Source organism: Gigantopelta aegis, chromosome 4, assembly GCF_016097555.1.
Source record: "Gigantopelta aegis isolate Gae_Host chromosome 4, Gae_host_genome, whole genome shotgun sequence".
Lineage (NCBI taxonomy): Eukaryota > Metazoa > Mollusca > Gastropoda > Neomphalida > Peltospiridae > Gigantopelta > Gigantopelta aegis.
In genome coordinates this window covers 71143817-71168842 of record NC_054702.1, presented here as the reverse complement: position 1 = coordinate 71168842, position 25026 = coordinate 71143817, and the positions used below count along the sequence as shown (strand labels likewise).

The window sequence follows — 25026 nt, the reverse complement described above, 5'->3', positions numbered from 1 at the left end:
CTTCCAGTCTGATGACTATCCAAAACCTAAGGAGATTGAGTTATTAACTACATCTCAGTATACCTAAGGCGAGACATAGCCCAGTGGTAAAGTGCTTGCTTGATGCGCGGTCAGTTTGGGATCGATCCCCGTCAGTGGGCCTATTTCTCGCTCCAGCCAGTGCACCACGACTGGTACATCCAAGGACATGGCATGTGCTATCCTGTCTGTGGGGTGTGCATATTAAAGATCCCTTGCTGCTAATCAATAAGAGTAGCCCATGAAGTGGCAACAGTGGGTTTACTCTCTGAATGTGTGTGGCCCTTAACCATATGTCCGACACCATATATACGTAAATAAAATGTGTTGAGTGCGTCATTAAATAAAACATTTCCTTCCTTCCTTCCTCAGTACAACTGGTAAAACCTAAGAAGACTGAGTTATTAAATACATCTCAGTATGACTGGTTAAACCTAAGAAGACTGAGTTATTAAATACATCTCAGTACGACTGTTTAAACCTAAGAAGACTGAGTTATTAAATACATCTCAGTACGACTGGTTAAACCTAAGAAGACTGAGTTATTAAATACGTCTCAGTACGACTGGTTAAACCTAAGAAGACTGAGTTATTAAATACGTCTCAGTACGACTGGTTAAACCTAAGAAGACTGAGTTATTAAATACGTCTCAGTACGACTGGTTAAACCTAAGAAGACTGAGTTATTAAATACGTCTCAGTACGACTGGTTAAACCTAAGAAGACTGAGTTATTAAATACGTCTCAGTACGACTGGTTAAACCTAAGAAGACTGAGTTATTAAATACGTCTCAGTACGACTGGTTAAACCTAAGAAGACTGAGTTATTAAATACGTCTCAGTACGACTGGTTAAACCTAAGAAGACTGAGTTATTAAATACGTCTCAGTACGACTGGTTAAACCTAAGAAGACTGAGTTATTAAATACGTCTCAGTACGACTGGTTAAACCTAAGAAGACTGAGTTATTAAATACGTCTCAGTACGACTGGTTAAACCTAAGAAGACTGAGTAATTAAATACGTCTCAGTACGACTGGTTAAACCTAAGAAGACTGAGTTATTAAATACGTCTCAGTACGACTGGTTAAACCTAAGAAGACTGAGTTATTAAATACGTCTCAGTACGACTGGTTAAACCTAAGAAGACTGAGTAATTAAATACGTCTCAGTACGACTGGTTAAACCTAAGAAGACTGAGTAATTAAATACGTCTCAGTACGACTGGTTAAACCTAAGAAGACTGAGTTATTAAATACATATCAGTATGACTGGTTAAACCTCTGCCCGCTACCAATTCCGGTTGGGCTGCTGGTGCTCCCTTGCACTTGCCAATGCCAGCACTGGCGGTCCCCTCTCCCACCCACCCCAACCCTTTCCCTGTCCTGGACAGGCGTGGGCTACAACAGCTTGTTCTGCATGTGCACATAAAACCCTATGACCTGACTGGTTAAAAATACATTGGCAGCATCAATCATTACAAACTACATTAATAAGTAACTGACATCGTCTTTATTTGTTTCTGTATGAGTATTGAATAACAATAATAAAAATATACAACAAGGTGATTTCACCTCCAAGATCAACTGTACAGTAGCTATAATAAAAATACTGTTAACGTTTAAAATAAATTGCACAAATGTATACAAAAATATACTAAGAGCATAAACATGTAATTAGTCGAATGCTTCAAAAATGTGTAACACATGAACATCTGAGAAATTCTATGTTTGAAATATGGCTGACATTTATAATAAAATACTGGAATGTGTTTAACAAAACTAAAATAACACCCCCACCATGGAGCAATATAATAAAATATAAAGTTTTCGATCAATGGACTTCAGTCATGTTAAAAGAGATGTAACTAAGACTTGAAGAACAAAAAGTTTGTAAACAAAACATTATTCAAATAATCCTTTTCTTTTGAGGAGAACATTTGAAAAAAAGGAACATGTTTTAAATCTAGTTTTCTCATCACAAACTCACGGACTCGCCCTTTTTGTAGGTTCAAGCTTCTTAGTACATGTACTAGTTACACCTCTGGATATGAACAAATAAAACCAATACTTTCAAAGAATAAAACCAATCACCAATTACTGAAATGAACACTTTAACTGGCACAGCATAACATGTAACACACACAGACAGAAATCCAACAACAACCCCACATCAAACAATGTGACAATTCATTCAACAGTATGTCACCATGTTCACCCATTCTGATGTTTGCATAGAGACTTACTAACACATTCCGTGTCAATGCTGTCTTAACAGCTATACATTACCAAGACAACACAAGGATTTGTAAATGAATGCTTTGTGCCAACATTTAAATGTATACAGAGCCAGGAAGCAAACACTTTATGTGTGAACCTCTGAAAACTTGATTTTATTAATCATGTAAGTCGTACTGATTTTACGAAATTCGTGTCAGGATTCATGTATTACCCCAACTCTCGCTCGGGCAATATAAAAATCTTAAACACTTGTTTCGTAATATCAGTATGACACACAAGCTCATATAATAATCAGTTTACTTTAAAACACAAAAAAAAGAGTTTAAATAATTGATTTTATACAGGTGTGATGTGACAAAAACAAAAGGAATGCCAAGAGTTGCAAAGTCAAACATAATGTGTCATTAACTTCTGTACTTTGACTTTAGAGTATTTTTACATGCCCTTGTACCACGAAGGTTTCGGGCATGTCCATCTTGGGTCCAGTCTCTGGATAGCCAGTGATCTGACCCGGGACAGAAATAGTAGGACAATTTTGAGAATTTCTGTAATAGGTATATCAATTTTGTTCAAAGTGGCCTAATTTTTGTGCAATTCATGGAATAGTGCAGTCAATGAATTTAAAAACACAATGGAAATAAAATACATTCATACATATAATACAATTTTTCCTATACAGCCTTTTGATCTACAAATTTAAGTACACAATGTTGTTTTTTTTTAACAATACCACAGATATTTTAGCCCATAAAAATAAAGGCTATTACAGTTTATCATATAATAGGCAGGCCTATCCAATGTAATAAAACTGTGGTATTTTTCACAATGCATATTTTTAAAATTTTAAAAGTTTAAAAAATTAGATGCAAATTAATCAGTTCATGGGAATACATTTATTGACATGAAAGCAAATGTACTAGGCCGACTCTAAAAAACTGATGACTGAATTCCTAGTCATCAAACAAAAACATTTCAATAGCAATTTTACATTGAAAGTTGTCCAGCGTTTTGAAAACAAAAATGTTATGAACAAAATTGTTTTTACGTAGGGTTATTCAAATGACATCTTTCTACTATTGACATTATTTCCATTCAAAAAGATCCAACATTATTTATTCATACATAATTTGAATATACAGTAATGGCTGACTGGTATTATAGCAGAGTATAAAGTTTATAAAAAAGATATTATATTCAGCTTGAGATTATATGATTAAGAGATTATTACCCTTGTTTGTTTCAGTATCGTTAGCATCATATATTAGGAATAAAAATATAGTATTAACATGCTTGCCAGAGGCTCACTTAATAGAAAATGTATTAATACAATTAATATTATACTGACAATACCAAAACACACTTTGGTAATAATTATAACCTCTATACATCAATTTGAATTTTTTTTAATGTTTTTTTTTTTTTTTTTAGCAAAAACTGATGTTATTACTTAAAACAAGACCATAAACCTTTAAAAACTTCATGATACATGTATTTATTGGACGGATATTTTTAAACTGTATAGTAAGTACTAAATCTTAAACATACTGTTTTTGTGGTAATGACAAATTTCACTATTGTTTAAAAAAATGGAATGTTGGGAGTAAAATTCCATTTTGATTGATGAAATGTAATTACTGAGCAATATAATATGTACAGAACAATATCTTATAAAGCTATCATTCAGTATTCAATATAGCCAACATAACATTTTGGACCTATTTTCACATTTTTGTTCTATATTCAATAACCTACATAGATGGAACTATTTTAGAATACCCCAATCAAGTACAATGGATGATGAGAATTGTGTCCACAGTTTAGCAAATTATTATACATAGTGAACAACAGCTTTTGATTTTGTTCCACATAGATTTACCATTTTGATCATGTTATAGATATAGAAGCAAACTGCTGCAAAAGCTATTATAAAAAATTCCACATACACCTTTACACAACATTTATTGTACTATTACTGGTATTAATTACTAACTGCTGGCTTTTTAATGTACAATGTAGCTCACAGAGAACATTTTCTTGATGAGACTTTTCTGTACCAAATATAAATTTCTTAATGTATAGTTGGGCACGAATATTGTGAAATTTATGTGCACCCATTTTTTTCCTGGTTTACAATATTAATACTAGTGTAAGAAGGTTAAGACATAGACAGTGTCAGGCATCCATCACACATTAATCAACACCTCAATACTGTTGATTAATAAAATAATACATTCATATGCTTAACATGACAATATGAGTTGAGCCAACACTGGGTACAATATGCAGTTTATAACAGTGATAATTCCAATGATCAATTGTAATCGAAAATTAATCGGTTGGAAATATGAATATCTGTATGTCGGTATATGTATCAAGATAATGCAACTTGTAAATTAATTTTGCACTTCAATAATAAAAGTATATTAAAATAACAAATTCCAGCTGTGGTTTACTTTATTCTGCATAGCACAATGTTAGTCTAGTTGCAACATCCAAATAAAAAAATTCTACTTAATCAAATTACATCACAATAAAATAAAATTGTACATGTTCTTAATATAGCAATAAGAATGATATAAAAATGTCCCAATTTACTTCTAAAACTTATAAAACAATAATCGTTCTGAAAATAAATGGAGGAATAGTTTGTTGAAAAATGCATATTCTTCCGTATTGTCTATTATTTTCACAACGTACAGAATTTCACCTTTTACCACACCCTCATAGTAAATACAAAAACTGATCACATTCCAATAAAATAAAACATAAAAAATGTACATGTGTACAGTGGACATGTTTAAAGGTGACATACATCGGTTAGCATGTTTAAAGGCATAAAAGTACATTTTCAACATCCTATTTTAATGGTTTTATTTCTAGCAATACTGAAACCACATGAAGAACATTAATATAACTTTAATGAAAACAACAATCAGTAATATTATACAGGAACAATTCATGACTCGGAACGTAACTCAAAACAAAGATTGTAACTCCATGTAAGTAAGTGCAATAAAAACTACAGGTTGAGACTTTTCATTCTGAAAGGTAAACCTCTTAGACAAAATCTGAAAACATATTTCATTTGACTTGAATCATAAAAAGGTGGAAGACTATAAAAGGGAGATATTGTCTCTGTCAATTCTGTTACATTGAAGAGTGAGGGGATACGTGTTTACATTGCTTTTTTTGTTATCAATGTTAAAGCTCTGTCTAAGTGTTTTTGGCCTCTGCCGTGTAAATATAATTTTTGTTTTGTTTTTTAAGTATCTTTGACGCACTATAATAATGATTCACCAGGGTAGGCTTCAGGTGGTGTGAACAAACTCTCTTTTGGCAATTCATTTTCTCTCTTGCAGTTCTTCACCTTCTAAAAATTAAATATTAGCCACAAAACATACTAGCTCTTTATTTTAAACAAACCCCATGCTAAAATTCTTGGTCACATCCACATACATCACAGTAAGTAACCAGACCAGCTGGGTTTGTAAGGGCTAAGTAAGGCCCACTTTCCGTTAATGCAATTTTGTTTGCAAGCTTATCGATACCGTGCATTTACACAGTACCTTTTCCATATGTGGGATTCCGTGTGTTGGCATTAGAATGCTGAAATTTTTTGATGAATGAGTTGATTTTTTCTGCATGCAAGTTTTTCAGCAAGGTGACATCAAAATGCAAAGTATTTACTTTTCAGCTTAAAAGTACCCTTCGATGACATCAAATTTTATATAGTAATCCGAGAGCCAGTTTAAGCATCTGCGGGGCCTGTAGCACAAATAACAGTAGGGCCTCCTTCCCAGGATATATATTTACTGGGTAAAATAAATGTACACATCACCGCAGGACCCCCTGAAGTGTGGGGCCCGTAGCACGTGCTACATGTACTACTAGGATAAACCAGCTCTGAGTAATCTGCTTGCAGAAATGCAGATATGGAAAGTGTGCCTTACACAAAGTTTTCGTCACTACGGGAACACATCAAGAAAGAGTCCATCAGTCTTGGCGCTATCAGCTGCTGGACATCAGCATCACTTACGTTCTTGTTGCCGCACGTTGAAGAGATTTTTCTCAGAGCAGCCTGCAAATACAGAAAACAAAACCCCATTATCCAGTGTTTAGAAAATAAAATATTGTAAAAATGTAAAATTAATGAATCTATGCAAATGTTATTTGCTTGAACAGAACCCATAAAAAAAAATATAGTTCAAAATAAAAAATAAATTTCTCACACTTGCATTTAAAGAAACAACATATTTTGATCATGACGAATCCTCATAACTGACAAATAAATTTTGACTATGACTACATGAGCTTGATCTAGCTAAATGTTTTCTTCATATTTATTTAAAATTTTAAAAAAGGTGGCTAAAACAAAAATAGGATGTGATATAATATGTTTTGAGATGTTTTGGGTAATCTTGTCTATTGACTTTATTAAATGAAATATACTTACTGCACCACAGGTTCACATTTTCCTTACCTTTGTGAGCTTTGGAATAATAAGTTGTTTTTAATCTCTCTCTAATTAACCAAGGCTTCTAGATTATGGTAGCCCCATTCCCATGGCTACTTATAAGGGCTAGAAAATAACTACTATCGCCTTGCCCGATGGCTAGTGAAAAGTCGTCAACTGCTGCATTTAAGTCTATTTTTGTAAAAATGAACATCATATCCCCCCCCCATATCTTCAAATCTAAGGGTACTAAAGCTTTATCTTCTTTTTTAGATGACATATCTGATTATTCCTATTGGTAAAATTGTATTTACTTCAAGTAGGGCTAGTGAATTTTTAATCATGGCTAGTACTTTGAAAATCATTGATCCCATGGATGGTGTCTTTTTATAACAATTCCTGAAGCCCTGAATTAACATGCCCCGATTACGTTATATACATTTATCTATACCAGAAACATTACCAGTAACTTACCAGACTTGCCACCAGAACAGCATCGCTGTTATTCCTTTCTCTCGAAGATCGACATAGCTTTACCAATCTTGGTATGCCTGAAGACCAACACATATTTATTATATTCATACGAAACAACAATATATAGACAATTTCAATAAATAAAAGTAATTAATAGCAGGCTATCCAGAACATCCTTATGAAAAAGTAGGAATGGAAATACAGAAAAAGTAGGCAAATAGAAGGAAAAAGTAGAACTAAAACACAATGTAGCAACATTATTCATGGGTAAACAAATGCGTTAAATCCAAAAAGTGGTATTATTGAGAAACATTTTGCTCAGTTTGTACCTGTATTTTTGTTATCCAAAATAGTATGAATCTTATGTAATGTTCACATTATACAGTTATTTAAAGTTATTGTATACTGTATTAATTGATATATTAACATTGGAAAAATTGTTAGTTACTGAGTATTTGAAGCAATCATAAACAGTTAACATAAGACAATTTTACAAATTACACTAAGTTTGAAAATTGTTACTATAACTTTTATTTTTCAGACACTATATATTACAGTTACACAAACTTAATATAAAAATATCATCTATTAACATAAAACTAAATATGTTAGAATGACTTAGTTAGTTGTCAAATTCGGCTAAAACAGATAGTATATTAATGTAAAATACATAACATAATGAAAATACAATCAAACCTATCTTAAGTGGTCACACAACGGAGTAGAGAAAAGCGACCGCTTAAGACAGGTGGCTGCTGATTACAGGTTGTCACATATACAGTATTTAAAATGTTTGTTGTTGTTTCTTTTATTACCGCCTGTACTGCTAATTAATAAATGTGTGTTCCATAGCCGACTATAAATCAACTTTAAAATATCCATTTTATATAATAGTAAACATTTACTGTGGTCACTTAATACAGGTATTTTCGCAATTTTGGATCCAATTTAGGTGACTGCTGGCCACGTTAAACAGATGACCGCTTATTACGAGTGCATTTACATTATAAATCATTTGAGAGCAAATACAGTGGCTGCTTAAGGCAAGTGACCTCTGATTCCAGGTGGCCACTAGGACAGTTTTAACTGTAGCTGGAAGCAGTGCTATCACTGTATGTAAGCCAATTAGAAAGATTTTGTTCCCTCCATGGGTAAACTCATGTTTTACAGCACCACATTTTATTGCGGTCTTTTTAATGTAAAATGAGATGAAAAATTATAAATATTGTGAAATTTGACACCAACTGGTTATATGGAGTGATGTGGACATTTTGAGGCTGAAATTCAACTTTGATGTTTTAAGGAGTCAAAAACAACAGAGAAAATTTCTACATTTTAACAGTGATTTCAGACAATAATAATGATGATGAACGAATGGCTTACAACACCCCAGCACAAAAAAATACATCAGCTATTGGGTGTCAAACTAAGGTAAAAGCTAATGTTAGATAAAGACAATAATTCAATGCAATGTAGTAGTGCTACAACTCCAGTACTCGGCAGACAGCTTCATCTGAGTATCGAAGGAGCACACTACCTCGTCATGGCAAAAGTATCATTCGAGTGCCAGAAATGGACTTCAGGGTGTAAATTTAATATGTTGAGAGAGAGAGAGAGAGAGAGAGAGAGAGAGAGAGAGAGAGAGAGAGAGAGAGAGAGAGAGAGAGAGAGAGAGAGAGAGAGAGAGAGAGAGAGTCAGAGAAAGAGTCAGAAAGAGAAAAATAGACAGACACACACTCTCAAACTGATAAGATTCTCACAAACATGTTCGACTAACCTTCCAGATCAATGATTCTCTGTGCATACGACTCTTCTCTGCACAGCCTGGTGAGAGCAATAGCTGATTTCTGCTGGACGCGTTCACAGGCGGCCATCTCCGCTTCACTGGCACACAGTGAGGGACTCTCCTTGAGGAAGCTGACCAGCAGCTCAATCCCTTGGTTGTCTGTCAGACCAACCAGACAACTGTTCACAGCCGCCATGTTTGCCAGAATGGTGGCAACCTAAACAATGTATCATCACAGTATTTTAATAATCATCAATTGTTATGTGTAATATTTTAATAATCATCAATTGTTATGTGTAAAATATGTGGTCTCGACCAGAAATGAGAAATATGTGGCCTACTGAGTGAATCGGAGTCAAAAATTTCCATTAGTTTTATGACCAATCTAATTAAAATGAGCTCCACAATTACATATGGATCTAACACCAGCCAGTTGGAGCTCATGTCCACCAATCAAAACCTTACTTGCAGAATACTGCCAGTGATTTAAAACTAACAACACTGCGTAGTCCCCAATGTCCAGGTAACATTTCATCTGTAAATAATAATTTAAATATTGACCAATCACACTTTGCCTTTTATAACGTTATTTGGGAGCATACAAATTCTAAAAATATCGGGCGAGTCTATTTTAGTGGCTGCAGTACAGCGAACCATACCAATACGTACGGGGTGAGTTATCAGTCTTCAATTTTACATTAAAAATTATTTATTTATTTATAAAAATTAAAATAAATAAATCAGTCTTCAGTTTTACATTACAAATTATTTATTTTATAAAATAAAACATGTTTTAAGGCATTCGTAATTCACACGAAACATGTCGTATACCCTCAGGATAATTCGGAATGTTTTCAAATTATTTTTAAATCACTGGCAGGATTCTGAAAGTAAGGTTTTGATTGGTGGACATGAGCTCCAACTGGCTGGTGTTAGATCCACATGTAATTGTGGAGCTAATTTTAATTAGATTGTTTTATGACGACTCGTGGCAACTGAAGAAACAAAATGGGGGTCTTTATAATAACTGATTTTTGGTTTTGTTAATAATCATCAATTGTTATGTGCAAATTATGTGGCCTATAAGGTGCATCGGACTCATCCAAAACTTTTCACTAGTTTTGTCATGATTCGTGTAACTGAAGAAACCCCCCAAAATGGGGTCTTTACAATAACTGATTTTTGGTCTATAATGACTTTGATAAATGACATTTCCTTCTTGTTTTCTTATTTTATATAACCCTCCACCCCCCCCCCCCCCCCCCCCCCCCCAACAAATAATACTATTTTAGGTCAATAAAATTAACACTACAAGGTTTTTAACAACAGAGTTACCTGATCTTTGGCAAACAAGGATCCCGCTTTTGGCAATGAACACTGCTGTACTAATATCCTGTGAGCCTCGTTCTGATGTAGGATCTCGCACGCTGTGGAGTCAATGAAGGTCATGTTAGCCGTTGCTGCTGCAGCTAAAAGAAACACCTCCCGTGATTTTGTCTTTTGGCTTAGATCTGGATAAAATAAAAATCAGCCTGTTACTTACTATTCCATTAATCATATTTTAATTGCTAATCCTGATGGAATGTTTCCTAAAAATCTAGATGAGATATTTCATAAACATATATGTATAATTCCAGGTTTTTCATGATTTGTGTTAAAAGTAAGGCATCATATCACTATTACTACTTGTTCCATAAACTGCCAAATACGATGCCTTACTTGATTTTAATAGACTCTTGGATAACATAGGACCTAATTGTCTGTGTGCTACAGTGTCAACTTTAAGAAGAAGAAGGAAATGCTTTATTAAACGATGCACTCAACACATTTTATTTACAGTTATATGGCGTCAGACATATGGTTAAGGACCACACATATACTGAGAGAGGAAACCCTCTGTCGCCACTTCATGGGCTACTCTTTTCGATTAGCAGTAAAGGATCTTTTATATGCACTATCCCACACAGGATAGTACATACCACAGCCTTTGTTAGGCTACACCAGTTGTGGAGCACTGGCTGGAACGAGAAATAGCCCAATGGGTCCACCGACGGCAATCGATCCTAGACCGACCGTGCATCAAGCAAATGCTTTACCACTGGGCTACATCCCGCCCCCTGTCGACTTTTAAAACCATGTATCTAGTACTATGCATGTCTTAACATAATATTAGTAAGGTTCTTAGATTAAGCCAATATTTCACTATCCTGAATCTGAAAACATTTAGGTTCAAATGTCCCACACTATGTGGATTACAGAAGAAATCCCCCTGTAACATACTCACTAAGCAAAGCTTGAAGAAGATCTTGAATATTATCTACAAAGCCACCCAAGTGTTGATTGTGTTCCAAACAAGGGGAGGTAATCTGAGCCACGACACCCGCTGCTTCTCCTTGCACACACTCGGGGGCAGCACTATCACACAGCAACTCGGTTAACAGCTCCAGACCATTTTCCTACAGTCAATTAAAACTGAGATATGACATGTAATATTGGAATAATAAAAACTTTAAAAACATTTTTTTAAAGTCATTAACTTGCCTGAAAGAGTTTATGTTGTAAGTTTCATATTAGTTGGGTTACATATTAACACACTCCTACAATACTTAATATAAAACATGTTTTAAATATGCATCCTATATACTAATTAAAAGTAATAAATATTAAATGGAAAAAAAACCAAGGTTTGGTATGGTGTTTTAAATCAAACAAAACTTTCTTTTAAAACAATTAACAAATGCACAATAAATTGTTCCTTTAAATGAACTTTTCAGTTCTTAACTCTGAAATATATATACCCACCCCACAAGTTCAATAAGAATATATTACCCTTTCAAACTCCATAATACTTTCTGGTACACAGCTGAGAGTGGCCAAAGCTCTCAGAGCCTGTGAGTGAGCAAATACCAGCGAGTCGGTGCGGCAGATATCTAGTAGGGAGCGCACCCCTCCCTCCTGAAAATATAGCAAAACTAAATTATTATAATAATTTAGAGTAGCTACTATAATTACAAGTGATTATATTAACTGAATCAGTTGTGGATTCAGGAAGAATATGCTGGGATGAAACAGCCCTCCCTCAGTATCTGAAACAACCATTTTCAAATAACATATATAATCAATTCATTCCTAACATAATGTGTGTATGTGCATATCTTGGTTCACTGTGTGTTTCTGAAATAGATTGCTCTCTTTTTTTAAGATACACCCCTGCATTAAATATCCCTGCATACATCCCTATAAATTATCATCAATTTGCTTGAAATAAAGCGAGCAACTAAACATAATTTACATATAAATAAAAATGTAGTAACATCACCATGAAAGACATAGCAATAAAGAAAATGACATTAAATAGACTCACTCTAGCAAGTATATAACACATGTGTTCTCCATCCAGTCCCAGACTGATGAAACTTTCTATTGCACTGTTTACAGCTGAGGGGGCGGAGGCCTCATCAAGCAAGTCAACCAATTTCTGGAAAAGTGATCACATTGTCAATATTCGTAAGTAGCTATTAGTTCTTGTGGCTCTTCATGTGAGTTTCTTTGCCTTTTTTATGACACAAGAAGAAATTTTAACAAGTTCGTAGAATCACAGCAAATTATTTATTTTAAAGACTAGGCACAGGCTCTCTATATAATACATACTGTGGCTCGGCTTCTTTATAATATAGGTCATAATTCATTTTAATCAACAAACATTTACATACACCAGTATCAATTACAATGTTGTTTTTTAAAGAACAAATAATGTTTAACTTTCAGTTATAGCACCATGTTAGGTTTTATTATAAAACCCTTATTATAAAACCTAACATGTTGCTATAACTGAAGATTAAAGACATTAAAACAGTGTCATCATTTCACATTTATTTTAGATGTGTGTAAGATGCTGATCAAATATGACACGAGTGCATGTAACTTCAGTCTAAAATTTATTGTAGTCAGATTATATAATTAAAGAACTTTACTTCTAAAGGGGGAAGCTCAAATAAAAGACCACTTGCTGCCTGTTGTAAAAGAGTAGCCAATGTGGCGACAGCGGGTTTCCTAGCAAAATCTGTGTGGTCCTTAACCATATAACCGTAAGTAAAATGTGTTAAGTGCGTCGTTAAATAAAACATTTCTTTCTTTCTTCTAAAGGATATTTTGTGATGAGGTATATATTCACCCAGAACTGACAATACGCCGTGCATGTATACCTGGACTAGATATCCCAGAACATGATCCACCAGTCGACTGAAGGACTGGCCAAGATATGTCAGCTGGTTTGTAAGTGGAACCTTAGCTGGAAGCCGCCCTCCATGACTAAAACTGTAACAGTTAAAAATAAAATATAGAATGGAATAGGCAACATAAATGGTTACATAATGTACACCAATGTAGACCTTTATAACACTGATTAATGCAGAAATTAGTATGTTGGTACAAAGTAAAGCTATACAGGTCTTTCCAGTTAATGTGAATCATACTGTCTATGAACAGAAAGTGGTCAATGACAGGCCTTCGTATTCTAATTTAAGATACAGTGTATTTACAAAAACTTTATATTTAGAATATCTTTCAAAATAAAAATGTTATATTTATAGCTCAAAATTAGTTTTCAATAAGGCTCAGTTATTAGAAGAAATAAGCCATGTGATAAATATTTAGAATATTTCTATGCCATGGATGAAACTGGGTTTTTTTTGTCACACAGTTAGTTATAAGAACAGTTATGCTTTCTAGTAGAATCCTACTTTTAAAAAATGTCTAATTTCAAATGGTCAACATTACTTACCCATCAACTAATTGAGCTAGCTTAGCACATTCTCCCATAACAAGTTCTTGTTGCTGAAACATAACAGTGATCAATAATAATATGCCATTTTATATAGATACCAATTACAAACTCAAATGTATTCAAATTAATTTCTTATCAACTATTGGCTCAAATGAATATTTTAGACAAATGTCTGATCTACAATGAAAGAAAAATAAATATTAATAATAGCAATGGCTTATAGACTTTCTTACAAATAATACAATGCACCTTTTTAAACAAGTAGGCCATTTTGGAAACATGATGTAACACTGTATTTTAGCCATTCCAGTGTATTACTCTCTCCAAGCTGTTGCGTATCACAACACATATACATTTCAGATATTGATGGCAATCTAAAAAGAAAGCTGATATGTTCAGCTGTTCCGACAACCCACATATTACAACACACCTCTAGAATGTGGACAGGTGGTTCTCTGATACACTTGTTGCACAGCTGAATGAGGGACCGAATGTGGCAGGTAACCTGTATACCATGGTGACCTAGATGTTTCCAGTCTCCACACTCAACACTCCTGAAAAACAGATACTACACATTATTTTAGTTCTTCTTATTATTATACAATGTTAACAATATCAATTGTAGCTATACAAAGATGTAAAGACTGAGCACTTCTATTTAAACAACCATTCTGAGAGTATATGATAAAACTATTCACAAAATTTCAGTTCAGTATCTTAATGTATTGTGGGGGAAAAGGTCCGGAGAACTAATTTTCTTATTACCTAAGTTCAAAAGTCATAGCTCTCTCAAAAATGTAAAACACTTTTAAACATAGGACAGAAGGAAAGAGCAATGGAGCTTTTATATTTGAATTTTCGCATACACAGGACAGCACATACCAAGGCTTTTAACATATTAGTTGTGGAACATGAGCTCTACTAGTGAATTACATCCGACCCTACATAGCAGTTTCTAGTCGAATAATAAAATTATTTTTTCAAAACTCCGCACAAAAGAAAACTTCAGTCTATGCTTACTAGCTCTAATAGTGGTATGAAACATACAGACTCCTCTGAACTAACATGCTAAATAGTGTCACCTGAAAAGAGTGTCAAAATCTGAACTGATTGCATTAGATTCTGTCCTGATGGAGTTGACCACATCTGTAAATAAAAACATAATGGGAGCTTAAACATAAGGTACACATAACAATATAAGAAGAACATGTATGTATGTAATGTATGTATTTAATTAAAAATATATATTTTACTGCCAACCTAATTTTTTAGAATAAAGGCGATAAAGCTAAGAATGGATTTTAAATTTTGAAAAACTATTTCTAAAATTATCAGCTTAGGTAATGATAGCATTTACATGTAGCTAATAAACAATATCAATGAATATCACTAGACACAACAGCATTTAGGTGAACATGATTACGAATGCATCAATAAATAATAATCACTACTGATAAACATTTCACATTTTCATGGGATACTCAGTAAACATTAGGGGTGTCTCAATACACCTACCTCACGATATGATCTACCTCATGATACGTATCACGATACATAACCCACAATATGATATGTATCACGATACCTGATTCACAGGGTTTTCCATGTAAAACAAGAAGTTGAAGCTTAGGTGATGTGATTTAAAAATAAGAATAAACCTGATAACATTAATGTAGAAATACCACATCATAGACATACCGACATAAGCAGGCACATATCCTCTGTCCACTGTTGTTTTTTTGTGAAGGAAATAACTTCGTCAATATGTACATACCAGTACAAATTGGTGTTGGTAAATGAATAAGGAATTAAAATAGGAATTGATACACTAGCAAGTGTATCGTGTTATATCGTCAGCAGTAGTATCGTGATATATCGGTGTATCTTGACACCCCTAGTAAACATATACTACAGTGGATGAGACACCATAAAATATTTTTAATCTCTCACATTGTGAGATGTTTCTTTAGAGAGTTCTTGACCTCTGATCAGCTGATCGAAAAAATGTGCACTGCTTTTTCAGTTGACACTTGCATTAACAGAAAACTACTGACAATCCATTTTTATACATATTAAGTCAGTTACATAATGTAACAAAAACTATATTTTAAAACATTTTTGTTTAAATCTATATCAATTTGCAGTACAGTTTTGTTTGCAGCATTGTTTGTATAAACTTCAATGAAGCAATACATGTCCCCTACTGGGACCAACAAATTTTCACATCTCCTAAGTACAAGGACCATAATTCAAAAAATGGGAAAAAGTCAAACTTGATCAAAAACTATACATGATAATGCTGTACACAAACGTTTCGCTCAATATCTTGATGCATTGCAAAAAACAAGTCCAGAAAACTATTCGTCGGACATAGAGACAGACTGACAGATGGACAGACAGACAGACTTACAGGCAGACAGACTTAAACAAATCCTATAGACCTCTCTGGATGGACTAGTACTACGAGTAGTAGGTGACTAATAAATTATGACATTTTGGTATGTGACATTTTTCCTTGCCTTAACGCATTCGGTTTATTATGTAATACTATATGGTTCCAGTATGTCAATATTCACCTTTTATTTCGTTGACTAGATATGCGGTTTGGTCAGGGTCTTTTTTGCAGTTAAGTGACTTGCCCTGCAGTACACTCATACATTCCGTTTCTGTCACATCTCGTAACTCTAGCAACCATTTCTTAACTGCATCATCCATTCGGCGGCTTCTGTAACAAACATTCAAACAGTCAATACCTAAGATAGCAAAATCACTGAACAAATGAACCAAAGAACTGATTTGCGACTTACCCTTGAAACATAAGTGTTTTTAAGACTTTCCTATAATGCAATATTACAAATTATTATATATTAAATACTAAAGTGCTGTAAACACATGAACCTGCAATAAAAAACCTAATCAAAGATTAAAAGTCAGCATGTTACTTATATAAGACAGAAAGCCTTATGTTTATACAACTTAATGGTTACAATGGGACATTTAAATTTGCAAAATATAATTTGAGTCTGTGAAAATGGATACCAGGTTTTATTAATCTACAAACATGTAACACATCTGGATAAATTTACAATTATAGTGAAACAAAAGACTGATATATGTTAAAATTACTCCTTAAAAATAGATTAAAGCACATCTCCATATCTATTACTTCTCAGAGGTACATGTAGCATTTGTATGTACTTTTTTAGAATTATAAAACATGCATTTCATGGTATTACAAACACCTGGATGTCCAGAAACCCTTCAAATGTATGGCAATCTAAAATCTAAACAATAAAATGTAAATAACGTCTGATTTCAATTATCAATAGTGGTTCTAATAGCGAAAAATATGCAGTGTAGTGTTTCAAAACTAGAATCTGCATCTTTAAATGAAACATCTGTCATCTGTGATTAAAAACCCTGATGAGGTGAAAATTACAAAGAATTCTATTGTAATAAAAAGTTCCAATGGTAGAAATAAACCTAGTTAATGTTAATAACTCACTTTGACCTCCCCTCCATGACTGTCACAACAACATGACGCACTATTAATTGGTTGTCAACCAGCTAATCTGAAAGAATAAAGCAATTTAAATGTTCCACAATAAAAACATCAGTAAAAATATAAAAAAAGGTAATCAATACCTTCCCATTAAAAGTGACAGATGTACATACCAGAAGAGAACACAACACCAGGCTCATGTTTCAAATACTGTGCTAGTTACTATTACATGTAGTAAATTACACTGTAGCTGGAATGGATGGGTACATGTTTAATTCGGCCAAACCTACATGCTGTACATTTATATATAATAATGATATTTAATGTATAAAAAAATACTAATAATAATTTAGTAATGACATAAAACATTTGGCATGCTATGCTGGTTATGCACATTACTTTGTGTAAATATTATACAATATTATAATTTGCTATGGACTGTAACAAATATTGTTTTCTGTGTAATACTACATGTAGTATGATGTACATGAAGAGACAAGGTACATGTAAATTGTGTGCATAATGCATGAACCCCTCAAACTTAAGGACTATAATATGTTAATTTACAATGAGTGATTATTACAATTGGAGTATACTGATGGAAAACAAATAGGGAAGACATAAATAGTAACAGCTGTCATCCACAGTATCGACAAGTTAACTGTGTTACTGACAATCAATACCATAGCAGGGTTCGAACTTAACGGTCGCCCAATCACCCCTGGTGACTGAAAACGACGACGGGTGACTGAAAACCCACAGTAAGGTTGCCTGCCTGGCGACCGATTAAAAAAAAAAAAAAAATAAAGTAATTAATAAATAAATAAAAGTACAGCTATGTAGCCTACTTTGCACCATGAAAATGTGTAGGTCTGCTTTTACATATAAACATATGCCCAGTATAAGAACTGGTGTAAGGCAAGTTAAGTGGCATGTAAAATTGGGCACAAATTCATGTCGACAAGATTCAACCCTGGTTATGTGTACACGTCATAGATCGTATCCACTGAACATTATATTTTAGGTTTTTTTTTAATTATTATTATTTCACTGAGATGGGGTGGGGGGAGGAAGGTGTTGTGTCGGTTATACCGGTGTTCAACGTTTTGGTGAACGCAAGCATCTTTGTTTGTTGGAAATTATATAATCGGGAATTATATAATCCTATTATCTAATTTAATATGAAACGCTAAGTGATTTCGCAAACCTAACATGTGCGTAGATCGTGTCCTAACTTCTAACACGTGCATAGTTCGTGACCCATGCATAGTTCAGGTTGAGAAGCAGGAGACCTGTTAGTCAGGAGCCAAGTCAAAGTGGCAGCACAGACATTATTTCTGAATTGGTCCAGGAAAGAGAAAGGATGGATCCAGATGTTGTCACAGTTTCTGATGAGGATGATGATGATGAAGAAGATGATGATACTTGCAGTGCCATGGCGTTAAGTGACTAACAATACCACAAATGTATTGACAGTGACAGTGGGGAGTCACAGTGGAATGTATGTTATTTATTTAAAGAGTGGGTTGGTTGAGTGCAGGAAAATACTCAAAATAAACGTTTTCTCTTATAATATTGTAGGTTTTTTTTAGAAAATATTATTCAGACAAGTGAAAATAGATCCAGGCAAGTGAAAGTGCTGTCACCACTTGCTCGGATGGTGACTCAAAAAAAAAGTTAAGCGCAGACACTGCCATAGTACTGACATTCAATCCCACATTACATCTGTGTACTTTATACAGGCATAACTACTCTAGTAGAGAATTAAATCTGGACTCAGATGCCACTTGTTACCTTATCTCTTTGCATCAGTATATTTGGAGACTCAGTGATAGTCATAAAATATTTTGTTTCGCTGTGGGTGCAAACTTTACAGATCACTACAGTGTCAACACTAAATAGTAGCTGCTTCTCAAGTTTCAACTGATCATCGACTGTTGCTAATTAAAAAATTTAAAAACTAAATGTTCCCTGATTGTGAAAACCTTCATCACCTTTCCATTGTCATTTAATAAAAACAAATAAAAAAATAGTTCCCAGCTGTGGAAAACACTTATGAAAGATTCAACTAGGTGTGTGGACCAAACAGCCGTAACATAAACAAATAAAAATCAGTGTTGTCATTTAAAACTGAATGAGGCCGAATAGGCTACCCAAAGCAACATGCAATCTCGTTAGCCCATAGAACATAAGGCTTAGGGTATGTGCATTGACCATACAACTGTTACTAATGAGTGTGTACATGTAATTAAGGCTTAGGGTATGTGCACTGATGATACAACCATTACCAATGAGTGTGTACATGTAATTAAGGCTTAGGATATGTGCACTGACTATACCACCATTACCAATGAGTGTGTACATGTAATTACTAACCAGTACATGGCTATATTTAACGAGTAGTACTGTATCACAGTGGAATGTCATGGGAAGTGAAGGGACAGAGCATAAGTCAGTGTAGTATACAATGCCCTACCCCATTTAAAAGAGAAATAAAAAATGACCCCTTGAAAACTTTTTTTTTCCTTTTTGAAAACTCTTGGTTGCCTTTAACAACCTTGGACCATACCACTTTTTAAAAAATACTGTGCTGCCCCTGTATTTCTGAACACAATGAATTGGTAATTTTATTATTTAAAACAAATACATGACATATCACCACAAAGCCTGTTCACCCCATACCAGGTCAGCGTAAAGGATATGTCAGTTTGCCCTAATGCATTAATTACAAGTTTACCCCTAAAAAATATTATGGAACACACTATCTAACCCATCAGCACCTACTTATTTAACCGGAACATTATAGAAAAGGGATGCTGTTGGGCTTCTTCATATAGTGTGTGTATTAATGGTTACTATGTAAAATATTTGTTAATGGTGAACTCGAAAGTAAAGTTTGTTTTATTTAAAGGGACATACCCTAGTTTCAACCCGTGAAAATTAACACTAAGTTTAGTTAATCTACAAACCTGTAACATATTTGGATAAAGTTACAATTGAGTGAAACATGAGTCTGTGACTTTGACATGGTGAAATACCCTCTAAAGATATACTAAAACTCGACTCCATAACTGTTACTTCTCAGACGCACATGCGTTTTTAAAAATATGAGAAATGCATTTTGTGATACAAAAAAACACCAGGATGTCCAAAAACACTTCGAATGTATGGAAATGAATAATCTAAACAATAAAATCTAAGTAAATTATGATTTCAGTTATCAAAAGCGGCTCTAATAGTAACCAATATGCCTTAGTGTTTAAAAACTAGGGTATGTCCCTTTAATGACGCCACTAGAGCACATTGATTTTTTATCTTATTATCGGCTATTGGAGTTCAAACATATGGTCATTCTGACACTGTTTTTTTTAGATGAAACCAGCTGTCATAGGCTACTCTTTTACGACAGGCAGCAAGGGATCTTTTATTTATGCTTCCCACAGGCAGGATAGCACAAACCATGGCCTTTGTTGAACCAGTTATGGATCACTGGTCGGTGCAAGTGGTTTACACCTACCCATTGAGCCTTGCAGAGCACTCACTCAGGGTTTGGAGTCGGTATCTGGATTAAAAATCCCATGCCTTGACTGGGATCCGACCCAGTACCTACCAGCCTGTAGACCGATGGCCTAACCACGGCGCCACCGAGGCCGGTCTGGTGAACTCGAAAATGATCAGTGTAAAAATATTTAACATCGAAGTTAGAATTTTGTTTGTAGTACAGTGGAAATCATTGTCTACCATGTGGTAGTCAGACATTCTCTGTTTTCACTATAGAGTACCCCGTAATCTCTGATTTAGAGAGTGATCATAACCGTACAAATGTCTGTCTAGCTCTCGAATAGCAGAGTACTGATGGTAAATGGAAACAAAATAGTTTTATTGATGTAAATTGTAAGGAGTTGGATTTACACAAAGGGTTCTTATATTACCAAACTACTGGGTACCCCACCCATTTAAAATGTGCCAGAATGTTTTCTTCAGACAGTTCCAGCCAGTGCACAATGACTGGTATATCAAAGTTTGTGGTATGTGCTATCCTAATCCTGTCTGTGGGATAGTGCATAAAAAAGATCCCTTGTTATTGATGGAAAAATGTAGTGGGTTTGCTCTCTGAGAGTTTATCCTAAACTATCAAATTCCATCCCATATCATTTCTACATTCTTTCTAATTACACTGAGCAAGCGTAAACTTTGATACCACTGCATATCATGTATCAACTAAACAAGCCTCGAACGATCAAAATAGAAAATGATGAAAGAACGGTAAGGACTGATTGTTTTTCTTGGACAGAAGTGGTAATTCATTTATTGCATACAGGAACCATACCAAGTGGTTTATAATATATTAGAAACTTTATACACAAAAAAGCTAGATTTGACAGATCGGTAGTGAATGTCTGCATGTGCTTTTTTTTTATACATGTATTTAGTTGCAAGTCACGTGACTGACACTCCTTAAAGTGTGTGTGCGTGTGTGGGGGGGGGGGGGGGTATATATGAAAGGTTGTTTGCATCAGACCCACAACTGTTATTGAGAAACAACATAGGTTTATTACTGTTTTTAGAAAAAAAGTTTTTTCTTCTTTTCTCAGCTATCTATAAAAGTTATTAGCATAAGAAAATCATTTTTTTTATACTCATGAAAATGTATTGACTGCAAAGCTGTTAAGGGTGGCAAGAATGTTTACAAAGCATCTAAAAAAAAAATCAAATTCAGAAAGGACAGAGCAAGGGAAACTTTCTAATCCTGAACTCAGTGGTGCCAGTTGAAAAACCAATGTTTGCCAAAAACTTGTATATATGTTCATAATTAATTTACATTTGCTTTGTTGATAATCTGTTGTGTTGTTGTTATCTTAATTTTATGACAGATGTGGTTTTCGATACATACCGAGTTTGTGATGTTCACATGGGACAGATTTCAATGGTGTAAAATAAATGTAAAATATTCACTTCCTGATGGGAATTTTACATTCAGTGACACAAAGGTAGCTTTCCAGATGGTTTGTCCTCTGGACATTTCATCCACCGTACAATTCGTCCATGTACAATTTGTCCACCCACCTCAGGCAATTCATCCACTCGATTACAACATTTGGACCAATAACTCTAAAATGTTATTTCTTAGCCATTAAAATGGTCAATTATTTTTGTTTTGTGGTAAACAACTAGTATATGAAACAAACTAAATTTTACTGAGAGTACTATCAACTTGTTATTGTCTGTCTGTGTCCATTATAGTACTTCACTGATATGTTGTTATTCAAATTGCTCTTCAATTACATCTATAATTCTGACATACTATTTAGAAAACAAAGCTAGTAACTAAACTAAAATTTATGTCATTTATGTCAAAAATACCATAACGTGATGTCATTTGAGGTCACCAACCAATAAACAAAGATATTATGTCCATTCCGCTACCAGGTTCCAGCTAAGTTCTAAATTTAACTATAAAAATAATAGTGGATGAATTGTCCAAAAACTATTTTTGGTTGTGGACGAATCATCTCAAGTTCAACAGTGGACAAATTTTTAGTGGACAAAACATCCAGAGGACGAATCATCTGCATCCCCAAATGTATATGATTTTAGTTGTTTGACACAAAAATTAGAAAGAAATAATTTTCTTGTTGTTATGATTGGCCAGGGGGCTTGGCAGTGAGCGGAGTTAAAGGTACAAGTAGTTATGCAGTTGCACGTGTTGTGTGATTTAATGTATCAGTTCAGGCGACACACTGGGTTAAAACGGGTACCAGACAAGGCAGTTCGACCCCAGGTCTGTTCGCCCCCAAATAGGGTGTCAGTTCGCCCTCATGTGCATAACCAGTTCGCCCCCACAATGGTACCAGTTCACCCCCATAAAGATACCACTGTGTCGATGTGAATGTATGGTCTGGACCCATCTGTGTACCCAGCTTCCTCTAGTGCAACCATACCCTATTTTTAGACGATTTCGCACACTCCCATGTGCATTTTTAGATGCACGATTTGGCATTATTCGAACTTTGATTTACATTTTCAGTTCACGCGGAATTTTACTTTCGTAAAAATCCGGAATAAACTGATTTATTATGAATGTCATCAATGCTTAATTCTCAGTCAGGTGTGCCATGTCGCAGGTTCTTCATACCTGAATGGTAAACAGCATTTTTCAGGTGTATTCAAAGAGCACCTGTCGTATTGAAAGCAAAACCCATGGTCGGTCCCATGATAAGGAGGTGGTACACACCTTGGTAATTTAAATCTACTAATAGTAATATACTGCTGGCACCGTTTCTTAATGCAGACAAATACAACAAACTAAAATGTCAGCGGTCACCAACAACGCTCTGCGATGTTAACCAACAGAAGGAAGGAGGAAGGAAGGAAGGATTGTTTATCGCACACATTCAAAGCAAGCTGTTGTAGCGCACGCCTATCTTGGGCACAGGCACCGACCTCAACCGGTTTCTCTGTCCAGGACAGAAGGAAGACTACAGCCTGCTATATATACGACAGATAGGATGACAACTCGTGATAACAATGCTTAGGAGTGACGAATGACTGGACCAGCAAATCTCGGTAAGAAAAGAAACACACACACACACACCCTTTAACATGCCTCTAAAGAAACAATACAATAATTGTTTAAAAGTAACAAATAATTAGGAGTTGGAGGCGAAATGATTGAAAGTTTGGGGCGAACTGACAAATAGTTGGGGCGAACAGGCAAACAGTTGGGGGCGAATCAACTTAGGGGTGAAATGGTACATGGGACGAACAGGTCAAACTGACTGGGGGCGAAACGTCGGTTGAAACACGTAGCTTTTTGTGGTGGATTTTATTTATTTTGTATGTTCTTCAAATATTTTTAATGATGTACAATTTTATAATAAAAGGTTGATGTTTAGTCTGATGTGTCGTGTGAAATATATTTCATAGTTTTTTTTATTATTTGGACAAAAAGAAAGAAATGTTTTATTTAACGATGCATTCAACACATTTTATTTACGGTTATATGGCATCGGACAAATGGTTAAGGACCACACAGATATTGAGAGAGGAAACCCACTGTCACCACTTCATGGGCTACTCTTTTCGATTAGCAGCAAGGGGTCGTGGTGCACTGGCTGGAGCGAGAAATATCGCAATGGGCCCACTGACGGGGATTGATCCCAAACTGAACGCGCATCAAGCGAGTGCTGTACCACTGGGCTACGCCTCGCTCCGTATTGAACAAAGTAAACAATGAATGAATAATGTAATTAAATTTACCTAATTGTTGGACTGTCACTGAGCAAGCCAATATCATTTTCCTGTTAATGAGACGGAATTCGATAGGTTCAGGATATGTCAAAATTACCAAATGTTTGACATCCAATAGTTGATATGATCTACTGGTATCGTTAAAGTTAAGTTAAACAAAACAAACTTTTCTTCAGACAGTTCAGTTCTTGTTAAGTTTAACAGTTAAAGTTAAGTTGTTTCAAATCGAGCATTCCGAGAATGTAGATTTTAAAAACAAATAAAATGGCCATAAATAATTATATTTGTAAATTCTGCAGAGTCCGCCTCTAAATTATTATTACTAAATGACTGGATTAGCAATTTTAACTGAAAATTAAAGATCTATTATTTACAATACCTGAAAAGATTAACAAGCTGGCAGATTGCCACAGTCTGGCAAAACCGCTATCTCTCCAGAATTACGTCAAAATACTGTTATTTTAGCTTGACATTAAAACGTGACGAATGGACCAGTCTATATACATATTTACAATAT

At 34.6% G+C, this 25026-nt stretch overlaps 1 protein-coding gene across 2 annotated transcripts; it reads right to left on the bottom strand.

Annotated features, from left to right (window-relative positions):
* Positions 1 to 1512: 1512 nt before the first annotated feature.
* LOC121371033 (protein inscuteable homolog) lies at positions 1513 to 24977 on the bottom strand. 2 transcript variants are annotated; one of them, XM_041496646.1, is made up of 14 exons: positions 24889 to 24977; positions 17262 to 17328; positions 16333 to 16481; positions 14839 to 14902; positions 14187 to 14310; positions 13754 to 13806; positions 13176 to 13287; positions 12335 to 12448; positions 11800 to 11925; positions 11255 to 11426; positions 10306 to 10481; positions 8962 to 9187; positions 7185 to 7261; positions 1513 to 6335 (listed from the first exon to the last, which is right to left on the bottom strand). In XM_041496646.1, exons 2-14 carry the CDS (start codon positions 17276 to 17278, stop codon positions 6204 to 6206), a joined length of 1542 nt encoding a protein of 513 aa, XP_041352580.1. In that variant the 5' UTR covers positions 17279 to 17328; positions 24889 to 24977; the 3' UTR covers positions 1513 to 6203. The 2 variants fall into 2 exon arrangements, with proteins under 2 accessions (XP_041352580.1, XP_041352581.1); XM_041496647.1 differs by lacking the exon at positions 24889 to 24977 and adding an exon at positions 24519 to 24825.
* Between the last annotated feature and the right edge of the window lie 49 nt (positions 24978 to 25026).